Consider the following 18,874-nt stretch of genomic DNA (forward strand, 5'->3'; position numbering starts at 1 on the left):
TGCTGGGGGGTTAGAAAAAACCTACGACTCTTAGGTTAAAAAACTATTACTATATCTATTAACGAACGCATACGAATGTGTTGCTCAATTTCAGCTGGCTCTTCAAAAAATGCTCCTTCTAATTAAGAAACTATGAATCTCTAGTGGCTGCAAGTTTAAATTTGACATCAAGTTTTAAATTTGCGACACATTGATTAGCAAAATTACCCGCCAAATATTTTGTCCAGCATGCAATGATAAAAATTATCATCCAAATACATAAATAAATAGCCTGTGCCGGATGTATAAAGTTTGGTTGGTTAAGGTAATAAAGTTAGGAGGACGAAATGCGAGGATGTGGCTGTCATTGAAATAAAAGTTGTTCAAAAATACATATTTAAAATTTTCAAGGATATTCAAGGACAACATTTCAATAGAACATTTTCCGTACCCATTCGTTCTGCTGTATCAAAAAATTTAATTCATTTTAATGCTAGAGAACTTTTTCTTTCATTTGATGACTCCATCGATACAAAAAGTAAGCGCTTACCAAAGAATCATAGTTAACTTCATTCAGGTTTCTTATTCTTCGTCTTATTTGGAACTACGAAGCGACTTCCTTTGTGAAGTTCCGTCATTCATTCGCTGCAAGCTTTGATAGGTCCTTATATATTTGGTCCTTCCATTGCATTCGTGGAGGCCCTTGCTTTTACTATCAGTATTCAGCACTACCATACATTCAATGTTGGTACTTATCATCACGCTTAGGAATGCCTGATATGCGTATCGACAGCTGTTGCTTTTACAAAGTCCTCTTTTCCCCCTCGTCCAAGTATGCGTAATAAGTTAACAAAAATTTCAATACGGTTATGTATTATAATTTCAAAAAAAATTTGTTGTTTTTACTTTTACCACTTCTCTGCACAAGGGTGCGATTGCTGTGGCTTAGCATTTTGAGTTTTGCGGTAACCCAAATTTAACTTGAAGCAGGCATTGCATGTATATGTACAGGGTGGGCCAAATAAGACCTACCTCCAAAAGAGCGTAAGCGAAAAAAAGTAAATTTTTCAGTAAGCATTTTTTTTTGTTAACACTGCAATTACTGTAGATCAGGTATTCCAATCCAAAATTTGGAGGTCCATGAGTTGTAAATGGGGTTCCAAGAAAATTTATCTGGAAGGGGTATACGAGAAAAAAGGTTTGGGAACCTCTGCTATGCATACTAACGTGAAGGTTAATGAACAAGTTAAGTTTGATGTTAGGTATATATATAATACCGTTGGTTTTATTTGCCCATCTTTAATGAAACAGGTGATTTTGTCGCTTACGCCCTTTTTGCCGTCACAAAAAAAAAACTCACAGCACGCAATTTTAGTTTTAAATAATCTTTTTTGTTATCAAATACATTTCATGGAAATTAAGAGGCACCATGTATGAAAAATTACATCAGACAAATGAGCACAATTTTGTTCGTTACAGACATTAGCTCTTTTTAGCACGTTTTCCATTACACCACGTAGGGTTTCTGGTTGGAGGCTCCATATCTCGCCTCGAATATTCTACTTCAGCTGTCTAATAGTCTCTGGTTTCTTAACATACACTTTTGGTCTGATTATGGCAACTTAACGTAACTTACGGCTCTCTCTTAAAAATTTTGTTAAATAAGTGTTGCTTATAATTGAACGGCCGAAACTTAACGTAACTTAATGTCACGTCAAAATCTGTTTCATTTTGATTCTCTAAGTTCTACGCTAAGCTCTGTTAAATTAAGTTGCCATAATCAGGCTTTTTGTCTTTTAAATATACCCACAAAAAAAAAAGACAAGAAAAGAAAAATTCGATAATTTTAAGGCATTGTTGTACACTGTAAGTATCCATTATGATTTTCCAAGAAAGTAAATATAATATTAAAAAATAAAGAAGTTATACGCATATAACATTGGTAGGTCTTATTTGGCCCACCCTGTAGTATGTGTATTAGTTTTTGGGTGAGCAATGGCATGTGCATTTGTATATATTTGTTGGTTTCTAACGAAGATAAATAGTAGTTGAAGTTTTGCGACTGCCAAANGAAATAAGCCAGCAACTATTCCAGCTTTGGAAGACAACATTTCCGAAGAAATTCGGGCTATTCCGGCCGAAATGCTCGAAAAAGTTGCCCAAAATTGGACTTTCCGAATGGACCACCTAAGACGCAGCCGCGGTCAACATTTAAATGAAATTATCTTCAAAAAGTAAATGTCATGGACCAATCTAACGTTTCAAATAAAGAACCGATGAGATTTTGCAAATTTTATGCGTTTTTTTTAAAAAAAAAGGTATCAAGCTCTTAAAAAATCACCCGTTATTAAGGATATGTACACTTATATGTATATACATATTTTGTTTTTACTCAAATTAAATTGCTTCTTTTAAATGACTTTTGTTTGCGTTTTCTTGCAATACTTATGTATGTAAGTGTATTTATGCAATATTTATATATTTTCGTGTGCTATGCTTTCCTCTTTTTGGATGTGAATGTATGTTGAAGTAGTGTGCGAATTGGCAGGAAATTTATGAAAAACTTTTGCAAATACAAAATTTTCAAAATGGTATATCTCCAAGTTGCAGTCTTAATATGCAAAATTTCTGAATGACGCGAAAATCCAAGTTTTTGATTATTAAAATTAAAAAATATGTTCGGCGCGGAATATGTATCCGCAGAAGTTATTCAATGATTTTTAATTAATAAGAAAACACTGCGTTTTATTTATTCCAGTAATAAATTTTAGTTCAAAATTATATATTGGGTGGCTTAATAAAAAATTCGTTGTAGGAAAAACCTATTTGAGTTGATGACGAAACACTTGAGGCATTGATCAAGGAAAACCCACATTATACAAAAAGAGATATAATAGAAACATTACAAAGCAGCCAGAAAAGTGTTCAAAGAGGCAGCAAGTCAATATTTCGATTCCACATTAACTTAAAAAAATATTAAGTTCAAGGCATCTATCTATGATATTTATGCTTCTAAAAAGTAAGGAAAGCAAACTTTTGAAAATATATATATATAATACATCCTCCCACACGATTTTTCACCTATAAAAAATAGAGCACTTTTAGAAAGTAAAGACAAAAACTATCCTTGTTTGCCTATTTTCCAGATCAGGTCATTTACGATTTCTATAGGCAAAAACAACCCTTAGCAAACCCCTGTGCTGAACAGGTTAAAAGAATATTGCCTTACGACTCTTTTCAACGTTATTAAATTTCGTATCCAAGGGTTTTTGGCGAATTTAAAATCAGTTTTCCAAAATTCAAAATGCCGCCATTGAAATATTTTTTTATCCTATTTTTATTGCCATCTCTATTTAATATTTTGTACGCAGAAAATGAGCGACACCATCAACAAAAAAAAAATGCTAAAGCAATAATGTGTTATTTTTTAAACTGGGTTGCCACCTGTTAAGAAAATTACTATATTCAATCCTAATAAGCGTAGGCATAAGTTCTGCACAATCACTGTCATATGAAAGTACTTAGCCTTTAGATGTGTAGTAATGCATTATTTTTCTACTCACGTGATAGAAAATGCCCATTAATGCTCTAGACGTTCAGTTTTTGAGCAGGGTTGCCACATTTTTTAAATTATAAGATCTTCACCGTTCGTTGGACTAAAAAACGAGGTACCAAGTGAAAGGACATGTGCAAGTCCGAATGTTCAAAAAGCATTAATTTTTTTTAGTGGGGTTGCTACCTTTTTTAAAAATAACCACATTTTTTATTACTTAGATACATCAGATTTTCACTGTTCATTCAATAAAAAAAAAATGAAAGGATATGATTTTCAAATATGCAATAAGCTTTAATTATTTAGTGGGGTTGCCGCCTATATAAAAATTACCACCTTACATATAATACGTGAAGGTATTTTTTAATACTTACATCAGATTTGTGCAGTTCATTCATTAAAAAAAAAATAGGTCTCAAAGGAAAGGGTTTGGCGTTCAGATCTGCAATAAAGTTTTATATTTTCGAAGAAGATTGCCACCTGTACGAAAAATTATAAGATGTTGGCTGTTCGTTGGACTAAATAGTTACAGTGAGTCGTTAAATGAGAGGACTAAGTCTCCAGATGTGCAATAAGGTTTTTTTTTTTTTTTTTTTTTTTGAATAGGGTTCCCGCCTGCAAATAAAAAATTATAAGATCCACACCGTTCGTTTCCATAAAAACATAAGATGTCAAATGAAAGGGCTTAGCCAATAGGTGTGCAATAAAGCTTTATTTTTTAATAGGGTTGCCATCTGCTGCGTATATGTACTTACTTATGTACACATACCGGCCGGCTAGTCTAAATATAATTTTTTTTTAGCAACTTTTAAGCAGTCTTCGTTGTTTGAAACTACTATACTCGGGGATGGGCTTATAACATGTTAAATATGACTTCAAAGTGTAAAAGTTTAGAAGTAAACATACAAAGTTATATTTTTTATATTGTTTAAACGTTAACTTTTTAAATAGTTGAATCAAGTATCCCCTGCCAACAAGCACAATTCATTAATGCACACTTCTGTTTAATTTTCCAACACAAAAATATTTGTACGTTTTCCCACTAAAGAACCTAGATATACATATGTATATTTGTAGGTGTACGTTTGCTTAAAATTTTGCGGATAATACACAGTATGTGCAAACAACTAACAAAAGTATCACAGTCTCATCTCTTAGTAGTAGGTATCAAAATATTTACATACATACAACTCCAGTACAGAATAATGAAAATTGCATAAGCTTTAGCTTTATTTTTATGTGACGTGTAAACTTGCACTCGTACACTTGGATCGTTTAATCTCTGCATTAATTTATGGCAACACCTTTCAACTGCTGTAATCGCATTTAAAGGACGCGCGCTTAGAATTTTGGTAAATTTGCCAAAGCACGTGCACACATACATACATACATACATATTTAAATGTGTGAGCGCACCTCTGCGCACGTAGCGCTTCTTGCAAATGAAACCCTTTCAACGAAAAAACACATTCGACTTTTTACTTAATTAAATGTATGCAGGTGTTGTGAAAAGACATCCATTATTTTTCCAAGGCATGGCTTTAGTATTAAGTATTTTGAGTTCTATAAATTATTACGATCTGACCATGCTAGATGGAGTTAGAAAGAAGCGATTTTGTACTAAATATCTGAAAACTGAAATATTGAAATATGGGTGTCAAACTAAAGATTTTTGAAGAGGGCAGCCATCCGTTTAAAAAGTTGAATTCAAATTGCCAAGTTATGTATCAATCGAAATAGCTTTGAAAAGGCTTAATTTCTAAACTACCGATTGCCACCCATTTAAAAAGTAAAATTCAACTTGAATTAAGTGAAAAATAGGCAATCGAAATATGTCCGTATATATCAGAATATGGGTGTCAGTCGTAAGAGATTTAAAAAGATTTTAAGATTTAAAATATTTTGAAGAGAGTTGCCACCTGTTCGAAAAGTCTAATTTATACACAATATCTGTATATGATATATTTAAATATGAGTGTCAAAGGAAGAAGTTTTATGAAGCTTTAATTTGAAAATACTTTTGATAAGGATTGCCACCTATTCGAAAATTCGTATCTATCTAACTATGTGTGCAGGTCATCAGACCTGCACCATTCCTTCGAATTTCCAAAATATGATACAAAATTAAAGAGCTTAGCCTCTAGATGAAAAAAGGCAAAACAAAAAAATTTAAATAAAACTATTTGAAATGTTATAAAAATATGTCAACAAAATTATTATTTTTTTCTTGTTTTTAGTTTTTATAAAAATTTTGTGTATGCAATTTTATATACCAATAAATTTTAGTGTAGTAAAGTGCAAGTTGCAAGTGGCTAAGAGTTCGCCTTGATTTTTTATTATACCATAAACGATGTGCTCGAAATGTTAACAAAAAAATTATCAAAAATCAACGCGACCTTTTAGCCACTTCGGAATTGCACTTTGGTATACTAAAATTTAATGGTCTGTAAAACTATGTACCCAAGGTTTTTCCTTAAACTCAAATTTTTTTTATATTAGTGAACATATTTTGCAAAACCTTTCAAATTTTTTTTGGGGAATTTTTTTCGGCTTGTGGGCACTCTCAATCGTTTTCAACTCGCTTTTATTACGTAACATTTATTTACTGGAACAGCAGAATCGATTTTCTTCAAAATTGCTATTTTTCTGCATTTTGCACTAATTTTTTACAAACAAACAAAAATTCAAAAATCAGGCTCAACTGGTATCTTGCAAATTTTATACGCTTTCATTAGAAAAAAAATTAATCAAATTGATTGGAAAAAAAGCATTGTAATGAATTGTGAACACTAAATTCCAGTTTTTAACCACTGTGCCACGTGACTGGGAACTATAAAAACCGAACTATGCGAGACTTGCCTTCACTCAGAAATGGCTGGATGGATTTAGATGCGTGGATAAATGTGACTAGCATTTGGTATATTTTCTTTAGTTTTTGAAGAGGGTTGCCACCTGTTTTAAAGTGTTAAATTCAGTTTTGGCGTTATACCTCCATAAGGCTTCACTAGTAATATTGCAATGGGGCAGAAAAGAAAGAAAATTTTGCACTTCAGTAACGCATGGGAACCACATACAACTTTTCCTTTTTTGATAAAATGGCAATACTATTCATTAAAACAACTTGAAAATCCTTTAAAAGATTAAAAAAAAAATATAATGAACTTTTAACTCTCCATTTTTTAACTAGCTAAAGAGCAAAAAATGTGTATACAACACTTGTGGTACATAGCAAAAAGGCGAAAAATTTTAGTTTACAAACGCAACGTACTTTTTCCATTCGCCAAGCACGATAACAGTCCAGCGCAAAAACTTCAAAGCCACAAAACTAGAAAAAGCAACAGGACTGTTGCACGCAAATAGCGCTGCAAACTAATACATTTTTTTTTCAAACACGCGCTCATACGTACAAACATGCGCTCGTACAACATAAACGCCACAAACACCAGCGCGGGCAGGGCAGGGCAGGGTGTTACTAGTATTAGAAAGGGCGTTGAGGCATTTAAGCGTCGTTGTGCTACATTGCGTTGCAAGTGGTGGCGACACCAAATCGCACCAAAACCAAAACCCGCAAAACAAACTTGAAATCAGCGCTGCGCTGTGGGGAAAATACACAAAAACCAACATTGCAGCTGAGAATTTAACTTAACTTAAATAACAAACAACAGTAACAGCAAAGCAATGTAAACTTGTAAAACTCCATCAGCGCCAGAGAAGTAAAAGCAAAAAGCCAAAACAAAACAAAGATCAAACAACTAAAACTAAAACAGAAACTGAAACATGTGCATATGGCTAAAACTAAAATAACAATGAAAATAAAAAGGTAATGTGAAGTGCGCGATAGCGCAGCATAAATACAGTGGCTAAAGTTGGTATAATAATGGGAAAGTTTAAAGTATATTAGAGGCTATGAGGCACTGTGCACCGTGTGGGTATTAAATTTCAAGTAGCTACGAAAACAAAGAAAACAATCACGAGCTTCTTGATGAGGAAGCTGTATTCGACGAATTGCTCACTCTCGTGCTCAAGATAATTTAGATATTAAAGAACTTGCTCAAAAGTCTTTCTGAAGTACGTCCAACAAAAGGTTTTTCGTTTTCGAAATTATAATCATGCGGAGAAGTTCACACTGAACCGTGTTAAGCCGTTTTCCAATCCAATAATCTGCCTTATCCTGAGAATTACCCGAAAATTTTTCTTTCGCCCATAGTAAGTACATGGAAACAAAAAGTTACAAGTAAACCGGTTCGCGGAAAATGAAACTCATGATAAGCCTGAATACTTATTTACGATCGCTCCAAAAGCATTCTCTCAAATGAAGATTAGAAACTTAAAGCCTAAAAAGACGGCAGCGTTGATCCGGATTAACTCGGACTTAATCCGGATCAACCGCAGTTAATTCCCGAGTTAATCCGAATCAACGCTGCCATCTGTTTATGCTTTTAGATAGCTTAATTTCTGGCAGAAGTATCGTTTGACATTTTTTGACACACTTATAAGTCCAGAATTGAATATATTATAAGAGTATACTAAATATATAGCACAACTGCCCTAAGCATTAAGTTAAGTTGTTGTAAAATAGAAGTAAGGTGATTTGTGTCTATACCATGAGTGACAAAGCAATGGGTCTCTCCTTTAGGGCATGACCGCCCAGGACATCATCTCGTAAATAGTTAGCGGAATAAAGAGACATTTGATATTTGATAGCGATAACTACGGACGTGTTTAAGTAACCACCTAGCCTTCCGAATATTTTAAAATGTATATTTATACTAATAAATTCCTTTTCTTAAAAAAAAAATAATTCAAACTCTGAGCAGGGTCAAATAAAAGGAGCAAATAAATAAAATATGCCTATTTATTTTAGAATAAAACACTGTTCCAGCTATGATGAGCCACACACAGAAGCACAGCAGTGTGCAGGAATACTTACCATGTATGTATGTATATGTATTAACTGTTAAAAGTTTAAACTTTAAGTTCATTGTGGCTATGTTGTTCTTTTAGAGCCACTGCTGTTCGTTTTTGTTGTTGCTTTCTCGCCGCTAGTGTTTTAGTTTTCATTACTTTAATCTTTTGTTGTTATTTATTTATTTTTATTTTTTGGTTTTTTTCTCGCTGTGCTTTATCAGCATTTTTAGCAAAGCTTGCGAATTTTGGTGTTTTCTTTCACTGCGATTGCATTGTGTTTCCAGTTGTTTTTTTTTTTGGGCGCAGACTTTGATGTTTGTTGCTGCGGGCTAGAGGCGCTCAATGCAAATAACTCTGCAACATATGTATATACATTAGGGTGGTCCTTAAATGTAGGAAGCAATTTTTTACATCAACCCCTACGTCGAATCTACTATAGTCAAAGACATCACTTAAAAATCTGGTCCCGATCGGAAACTGTTAAGGCGTGTCGGTTATGGGGCAAAGTTCAGATTCCTCTATGGAGACTCAAAAAATTTAAATTTTTTTTTTTCACCTAATACCTAAAACCGATATTACTTTATTTGAAGATATCACATATAAATTTTGACCTCGATTGGAGTCGGCTAAGGCGTGTCGCACAGGGGTCAAACTTACCGACCACCCTAATATACACACGTACATACAAAACTTGTGAATGCTTATATGCAATAAGTATACACTTCCAACTGGCGGCAACTTTCCAGGCCCACAGCTGCAGTGGATAAACAAATAAAAACCAATGCTTCACCGTTGGCATTCCAGCCAGATTAGAAACTCCGCTACCTCCAGAGAGAGAGATGATTGCTACCCGCTAAGGTTGCATTGTTTTAAATATTTAAAGTGTGCCACCATGAGTGAGAGCAGTTGAGGAAAATATGAAGTATAACACGAGTTGGTACACACATACATATACATGTGTAATTGTGTGTGTAGAGAGGTGCAACTTCTACATGAAATTCCGACACCAAAAAAAGTGAAATTCGCAAAGTTTAAAATACGCCATTAAGTTAGAACATCTACACACATTTGTATGTATGTATGTATGTGTAGTATGTATGTGAGCATACATACATATATGTGAACAGGTATGTGACCACGTGTGCTTGCGCCAAAACTTCTGCGTACAAGCGAGCTTAAATGCCAACGGCAGGTATTAAATATTTCGGTATTTTTTATGTCCCGCCACCCCACCATTTTGTGCGCAAATTTAAAGGGGATTAAAGAAGTTTTGCTATAAAGTCATAAATGCAATATTTTTCTGAATTAACGAAGAGCTTATTTTCCTGACTTCATTTATAAAATAAAATCATATCAAATATGGTTTTTGAGATATTGTTTATTATTTTTTGTACAATTCAGATATGCCTTGCTATGGTCGATCTTCCGGGTATGAAGTTATAGTGGCACGATAGTTTTCAATTTGGACTCTTGCATATCCGTTAGATCAAAATATCGACAAAAATATATGGAAATTTGGTGGGCCCCACCAACTTAATTCAGTTAAGGCCTCACAGAAGTTAGTAAGAGGGCGCATTTTTTAGAACAAACGGCAATGCGTTGGTATTCAGACCCGCACAAAAATTAAATACTGAAATCTTCCATTCCCCAAGAAGCTGATGGTATACCGGCTGCACTGTTCAAAACTGGTGGCAAGGAGTTGGTTGAATGCATATACCAGCTTTATCAGCAGCATCTTTTCTGATGAATACAAGTCTGAAGATTGGAATATCAGTGTACTTTGGTTGACCGAGAAGAAGAGATATACCGGCACTTGTGCGAATTGTCGCGAAATAAGCCTACTTTTTATATATATTATAGCGGACGTCCATTCATATTGTGTCAACGACTGAAGCCCGCTAACACAGCTAAAATGCGAAGAGCAAACACTAAGGAATTAGGGTGATGGTAAGGTGAATTAGTTTTTTATATACATACACTGAGAGAAAAAACGCGTTGTAGTATTAACAAAAAATGCTGTAAATTCACTGAGCAAAATAGCGCATAGTAAAAATTAATACTATTTGATTATCATTTTAAAATTTTCCTATTTAAAAATAATACTTTCATCCCGCACGCGTGTGCTGCTTCAAACTCAACACTTGAAAGCACATTTACAAGTCTGGCTGTAGCTGAGTTCGCAAAGATGATTGCCACAGTTTGTTAATTTGCAGAGGGTCGGGGTTAAAAATGTCATCTCAGGTAGCAAGTAAATCAAATTTTTTTGTTTACTTTATTTATGAAAAAGCATCCGAGAAGTGTAAAACGCTTTATTTTAATATGGGCGTATTTGAATTGAATATTTCCATAATATATACTAAAATCCTATACTAAATATTACGAGTTGGATTGGTGCTCTTTCATATCGTATTTTTTGGAAATTTATCACGTTTCTTTGATTAAAATTTTTTTCTCTCAGTGCACCATTTGTTTGATATAATTGAATTCGATTTTTTAAACATTCTCTTCGCCGATACTCTTCAAATAGCTACACGCCTTCTCTTTGTCGAGACGAATACGTGGATAAGCGTTTTTCCACAATCAGAGGTACAGTTTCGACATCCATAGAGTTCAAATCAACAGACATCCATTTTTATATACATATAGTTCATATAAAATTAAAAATTATGAACGGGTTTTAAAATCAAAAAAATATTTCAAACATTTGAAGAAATACATATCGTCACCTAAGGGTGAAAAGATGCCAACTCCGTTTTTTGAAATTGCTCAGGAGAGATGAAAAATCGATGTAGTTTTGTATTACTTGCCATTCTGCATTAAAAAACTAAATTAAAGAAAAATGGACTTAGCACCTTTACACATTTAGGCAGCAATATATTATAAAATACATAGACATTTTTTACTTTAAAATACTTAAACCAATTTAAAAATATGCATCTCTGTGTATGTAATTGAAAACTATTACATGCAATGCATTATTTGGTGAAATGAAAAAAAAATGTTTCTTGAAGCATTTATTTATGGTTGCCTTTCCCGGTGAACAATAAAAAATCTCATTTCATTTTTCGCATACAAAACTTTCTTCAAGGTACGTTGCGGGGTAACTGAAAATATTATATTTCATTTCAAATATCCTTTCACTGTTGGACGCAGGTGCCCTCAGGTGCTTGTCAGAACAATATGAAACTTGACCAAGCACATATGTACATATGTACATACATGTGTATATGAGCAAGAGCAATGGCATGCACACATATAGAAATACATACATATGTACATATGTATAATAAACATAAACTCAAAAATATGTATGTACGTGCATACGAAAACACCTGTACAACTCACATAAACACTTCATCGCTGGTGCCGAGCATAAAAATACATATATTACTCATACGCCATGTACAACACCGAAACGAGGCAAGTAACAACAATAAAAGTGCCGACTGAGCTACAAATTCCAGATAGATATGTATGTGTGTGTGTGTATGCGGAGCACAAAAAAATATTAAAATTCATACGCATATCGGTGCTCAGCACTTTCTCCCGTTATATTTTTATACAGTTTTATTCCGAAAATGAACATTTTTGGAAGCATACGAAATCCTAGGCATATAAGTAACTGAGCGTAGTTTGCGCCATTGGTGTTTTAATTTTTTTTTAAGGTACCGTTATGCATACAACTTTGCTATATACATACATACACTCTTGCAAGCAGACACCCAGAAACTTTGCACGAGTGGCATGTTGTCCTTCAGTGTCACTGTACGGCATTCACATGCAATGTACACTGACAAAGGTACATGTACATACATATGTGTATGTTTTTGTCACAGCTACAAAGGTGACATGGCCGACCGCATGCAATAAAAATGAAAAATAATAATATTTTTTTACAATTTTTTTTTATGAAAATTGTTGATTTTTTCTCACACTTTTATACATCACACACGCTTGTTGGCAGCGGGAGGACCACACAGGCTATGAAGTGAACGATTTCAGGTTTTTTTTGACACACTTACAACCCTGAGCTCGGGCGAAACGTAAAAATTTAGGCAGCACCTCCACACAAACATTGAGGGGCCATCGTTATGTACTCACCGCTTGGTTCCCGTAGGTCGTGCATGGTTAGTTGTACTCATGTCCACTAAACGGCCGACAATTTTGCTGAGACTTTTGTGGTATCTAGATAGTACCGATTTTTGTTGTTGTTGTTTTTAAGCTTTAACTACATCATAAACTGCACGCATGTGTGTGTGTGTAGATGTGTGTAAGGACCTGTGTTGGACGCGCTCTTTTCACATGCAATTTGTGTTGAAAGGCGAAAAGTGACATTATTTAAAGGTGACACATAGAGCGCACATAGACTCTTCTACATGCACAGATATGTTAGCACCTTGCACTGAGTGCTAGTGGCAGCTAAGAAAACGAACTGATGTCAACTGGTACATAGACAAAGGACAGTGTTCTTGATGGTGCATATGCGGGTATAGTGAACGATGTTTTTCATCAAGCAAGTTGCAAGTTAAAAATTACTAGTGAATCCGCATGGCGTTAAAATGCTCAAAATTTAATTTCAAAGCTGTAAGAAATATTCAAATCACCCTGTATATACTGATAAAAAATTCTAAAGTTCAAAAAATAAAACTTTATCGCACATGTATAGGCCAAGCGGTTTGATTTGAATTCAAATTTTTGAAATTCGAAAAAATGGTGACTTCTCGTACATATTTCTGCCATGAAAAACAGCTTCTCATAAAAATACAATCGCCGTTCGGAGTCGGCGTAAAACTGTAGGTCCCTCCGCTTTGTGTGACAACATCAAGGCGCACGCCACAAGTCGGAGGAGAAGCTCGGAGAAGCTCGGAATAAGGCAATTAGTATTTTCAAAAACATTATTAATAAAAAGTTTGTTGTTGTTATAATACTTTTTCGAATTTTTCTGTTGAGTTTGAATTCGGACTTATATGGTTTTGTTAGGTAATGGGCTGTGTTTTTATAAAAAAAAAAAATTATAAATATTAAAAAAAAAACAAAAGAAAAAGAGACACTGGCCTATAAAATAACCATCTGTCTCTACTGACATAAAGGACTGAGGGTAAGTAGCGGGAGTTTGCTCTCAATAATTCATTTTCACTTTTTCGCTAAAACTGGGAAAGAATACAAGCACCTTCCAACCGGAAGGTTGAGGTATCTGTGAAGCCTGTAAATCGTAACTGATATAATCGTGAGCAAAAATAAATCAACAATAAATTCTGATAGGCGGCTTTATTGGCAACATATCGGTTATCACATCTAATCTGTTAAAAAAAAAAAATGCAGAAGAACTTACGCTGAGTTTGCGGACATAGCGACGTCGAAAGCGATGAGAGAAATGTTTAATTTAGTAAGGCTGTTTAGATTAAACTAAATCGGTTGCACTGCGCTGCTCTTTTGGAGTTTGATATCAAGTGAACTCTGGCCAAGAAAAAAAGTGCAGATCTCCTGAGTATATCCAAGACAAAATTGTCAGAATAGTAGCAACAATCACAGAAGATGACTTTCTTTTAATCGAAGTTGCTCCAGCCGTCACCCAAAACATACCCAGGAAAGGTAAAGTTTTTCCAACAAATTAAGTCTTAAATAAAAGAAAGGCATACAGTAACAAAACTAGCGGATCTATGAGGAAGTACTCCAAGGAAAGTAGGCAAATTAATCAGGCAATCCAGATGATTCGCACAAGCAACTGAATAGTGTGTCATAATTAAGGAAAAAATAAGCTCGAAAAAAGCGTATAAAAAATGGCATTTCCACACTACATTATTTTACAGTAAGGGGAAAAAAGTAAATGCTTAAATTCGAACATGAAGATGCAGCTCATCTCGGCGACTATATGAAAATAAAAAAATAAAAATTATTGGAAGTTAAAATATTGATATCATATTTTGGTTAAACATTTCTCATGCAAATCTGCCGCGTGGTTGAACGATTAATTCTCTCACTCTTTCTCTACTACCAAAACTAATCACCACAAAAATCGATTAAAATAAAACTGATCGTAAATGTTCAAAAGAAAGGCAGTTGTGTTCTATCATTAAAACGCCACTCCAAACCAATTCTTATGACTCAGCAAAATTACAAAGAATTTGGCAAGGAAATTTCGAAGCACCACACCACAAATTTAGTAGCTAAACTCGTTCACCCACAAACTTGTGTTGCATATAATCTCTTTCCTAATCTAGAAGGCGATATTTTAGTTTCTTTATATTAAATTTTGTTAAATGAAAGTTTTGAGTCGCCCTTAGAAATATTGAGATATTTTTCTTGGAATTAGTGAACATATACAAAATCTGCGTTAAAATTTCACAATTCTCAAAATTTTTAGTTGAACATTTTTACAGGCCTATAACTTTTAATTAAACACTGTCAAATAAATACTATTGTATATGCTTGTGTGCATTATCTCTCTGTTATCAAAGCGACCAAAAGTGCATTGTACAGCATTTTGCACAACGCTTTCACACCCCTAACCTTGCTGCACTTCAGCCATGTAATAGCCTCTTGTCAGCTTGGGTTTAAAGCCTTTCTGGTTTGCTTGTCAACGTAAATGGTTAGGACGAATTGCTTTTGGCGGCATGTCCTTTAACATTTCGTTACGGCTGGAGATAGATAAGATTCCGACCATGGCTTCGAATAACTAGTGTGCTCAGCATTATGCACTAACAAGCATATAAATGGACGAACATTAATGTGAGTTTCATTATGTAGTTTGCATTTCCACGTTTGTTCTGTAGATATTCATTACAAAGGTGTTCGTGAAAGCTTCCAAGGATAGAGATAAAGCAGTCGGTAAAAAAATGCCATTAAAGACAGGCTAGAAAAGCACATAAGCCTATGTACATATGATATGCATACATATAGTATATATATCCATATATAGTTACTCTCATGTAGTCATGGGAAATCTGGAATATACATACTTTTCAACACGGTTAACAAAGTGGCCTGAATCAGTGCGAAAAATAGCTAGAAAATTCCAACGAGTAGCCAATACAAGAAGTGTGAAAATATTTGAAACCATGTAGAGCTTCCGATTTTTCCTTTGTACTCATTGAAGCTCTCGAAGAATTTCTTAATCTGCTGAGATTTGTCTGCCATTCCTTTGTTAGGAGTCAGACAGCTCGTTGACGTTGAGGTGGACATTAAAAAATTGCCCACATACATACGGAGGTTGTATTTGAATCAAAAGCAGCATACATACATACATATATCAATGCATGTGTGAAGTTAAAATACGCATGTGTGAAATAAAAAATTAAACTGAACACACATTGGCTGAATTTTGTTTAGGGACTCTTTTGTGGAGATCTTTCATTTTAATAGTAGGTAAATGTCTTAATTTCAGCAAAACTAAAACAAGTTGGTAAATTAAATAGAGGCTCAAAGCAGGAAGGGGCATTTTCGAATTAACTGTTATTGAAATTAAATATACATTTTTAAATAAATGTACGTCATTCGGGTACATTTGGTTGGCGAAAAAAATTTAATTTTATCATCCAAATTTCCTTCAATGACGCGAAAATTCATTCAAGTAAGTTCAAATGCGAATAAATTTTATGTATCATTCAACTTATTTCGAGTGTCGAATAAATTTTAATTCCTCATTCAGATAAAATTGAGTAACGAGTATTTTTTTTATTTATTATTCAGTCATCCTTTCTTGAATAGCAAACAAGATAAATGTGTCCAGGCAGATATTCGTGTACAGGTGCACGAACATTTACCTTGATCGACTACCTGTTGCTATAGTCAAAAAAGAACGACTGAGTAATAAATGGACAATTTTACTGTTTACATTCCCTGTTTTGCATTCCCTGCGGCCAGTACGCTTAAATTCCGGACGTGCCTTGTACGTAGCACTTAGGAACTGCAAAGTTTACTTATTCTTATTTTCCGCTTGAACAACAGCTCATAGTGCTGCTATTTTTCATCGCCGACAGGCCTAGGGATGCAAACGGTGCATCGATGTTAGCAAAACATCGTCGATATATCGACTAGAAAAGTGAAAACATCGACATCGAGCATTCATTCCGTACGCAGTCTGGCAACTGACAAATGCCAAGCGAGCGCTTTTTCTCCGAAGCTAGTGCAATCATCATTTAGGATAGAAATCGGTATTTGAGGACTTGATTATGAAAGCTTCTTTGTTGAACTCCATTTCAGAATTTTTATGTTCAATCAAATAAGATTTGTATAGGGTACATCGTAATTATAGCCACATACTTATGTTTGTATTGAAATATGCTCCTTAAAGGAAGTGTTAAAATTTTCCTTTTTCATTGGGTAAAATGTGTTTTCTTTTTAAAAATTCATTCCATAAAGGCTAATGGGATAGGTAAACTTTGATTTTAGGTACATCGCAGTTACATTATAGCTACACATTTACCTACAGTTGTAGCAGCTATGTGAATCTAGTCCTTTTGAGTTTAAAAAACCCCTTCTGGCCACACTTTATATCTTATAAAGGATGAGAAATTAAAACATCAGAAAAACATCGATGTATCGTTTTTATAACCGTTCTTTTTTAACATCCTTGTTTGTTGTAAGAACATCGATGTTGTTGAAAAAACTTCTTAGTTACTCACTTTTTTACGAAAACGTCCTAACCCATATTTACTATATGTATCTAACTTCGTATACAAAAATGCAGAACCATAATTTTCATTTTTAATAAAATATTACACTCAAACTTACCACCATATTATTTATTGTGAATTTTAGCTCAGCTCGTGGCCTCGATGGTGGGGTACTGCAATTGGCGCGCAACATATCTCCCGGCTCATAGCGTGTAAGTTCGGTGAAGAGTTGTGGCCGCTTTTCGGGTAACTCTGTAAATAAAAATAATAAATCATATATAAACATAAATAAGCTAAAGTAGTAGCATGAATCAAGGGAAATAAATAAAGCTGTATGAAACAATAGGGATATATATTTAATGCATGCTTGTTAAATTTCTTAACTATTTAAGGAACTTTAAATTCGGATTAATTGTTGCTAAAGTTAACCCAGCAGTCGAAATAATTTCAATTCTTGAACCTAAAGCCCTGTATGCAGCTCTCAAGAAAACGGTCAAGAAAAAATTGCCATTATTTCGCGTGTGTGTCCAAGGAATTTTGACATTTTTGATACTTCACAGCCTGTTGCCTCGCTCTTTCCTCCAAAAATAATGGAACGGGCATATATTTCTGTTGCAAACCTGGGTTGCCTTGTGCTCTTTTTTCACAAAAAAACTTTAGAAAACCGTAGTAGAAAGCGTAGTAAATTTCTTAAGAACTGCGTACTGCCTTAAGGAAATTTGACTCAAGAAAATTTCTTAGCCATTTCTTGTACGTCATTTTATATGGAGTTTTTGTTTTTCTTGAGAGCTGCATACAGGCCTTAAACAAGTAAGTAGCCCTTTTAAGGAAAGGCAAAATAAACGGAATACGAAATTCCAGCACTGAGTTACTTATGACAACGAGTTAGAACAGAAAATGGTGTATGTATTAATTAGTATTGGGCTGTATCGATACCAAAAGTACTCAAGTTTCAAAAGTATCGATACTGAGTGGAGTACTCAGTACACATACACAAACAAACTCGAAAGTACTCAGAACCTAAAAGTACTCAAAAGTACTAGGTACTCACAAAACAACTCGCAAGTACTCAATACTCAAAAATTGTCTGTTCCAAACATCACTTTGAGTGAAGAGAGGAAGAACAAAAATTTTTAAGAATGTCACTTAAGACTAATTTGTACTTAAAACGAATTTCACAAATGATAATAAAAAATTCAAGCCAAATCAATTTGATACACACTTCTTTTCCGAACTTTTATTTCTGCTTCTCTGCTTTTTTTTTGGTAAAATTCAATAATGATGTTATTAAATTGATAAACAAGGACTAAATATACAATTATGTATGGAAGCTTGGTAACTAAAATGGAATATTGCGGAGAGAAATAGAATATAAACCATAACTATAGCTAAAGGAACTTGTTTTGACACCAAAACACGAGAAAAAAATCGACAACACATTAATAAATGGAATGGAATAAATTTAAATCGTAGACAAAAAAGGTTTTGAATAAATATTATGAAATAATCGGAACGGTATTAAATGCAATGAAATTAAATGAATTGAAATAGATGAAAGGAAGTTAAGCAACACGATATGGAATGAATTCGAATTTATTTGAATGGAATAGAATAAAATGAATTAATATTGACTGGTATTGACTGGAATAAAATGGAATTAAATCAAATTTAAATATAGTGGAACGAAATTAAATGAAGTGAAGTCATATGAAATAAAATGAAATAGGATAGAATTAAATGAAAGAAAATACATTTCTATGAAATTCAATTCTAGTACGTGCACTGGAATTTTAACTTAAAACTAACAAAAAATAAATGA

General features: G+C 33.9%; 1 protein-coding gene across 1 annotated transcript in view; it reads right to left on the reverse strand.

Moving 5' to 3' along the window:
• LOC108367165 (uncharacterized) overlaps positions 1–17,307 on the reverse strand; it is a gene marked incomplete at its 5' end in the record, with an annotated part of 60,494 nt that extends 43,187 nt beyond the window's left edge. Inside the window, one exon of the mRNA XM_017621760.1 lies at positions 17,174–17,307. Coding sequence (XP_017477249.1) covers positions 17,174–17,307 — 134 coding nt within the window. The remainder of the gene's footprint in view (positions 1–17,173) is intronic.
• Positions 17,308–18,874: the final 1,567 nt, after the last annotated feature.

Source organism: Rhagoletis zephyria, unplaced genomic scaffold (assembly GCF_001687245.7).
Source record: "Rhagoletis zephyria isolate East Lansing unplaced genomic scaffold, Rhagoletis_zephyria_1.1 Rzeph_scaffold_02573, whole genome shotgun sequence".
In the NCBI taxonomy this organism is placed as follows: Eukaryota; Metazoa; Arthropoda; class Insecta; order Diptera; family Tephritidae; genus Rhagoletis; species Rhagoletis zephyria.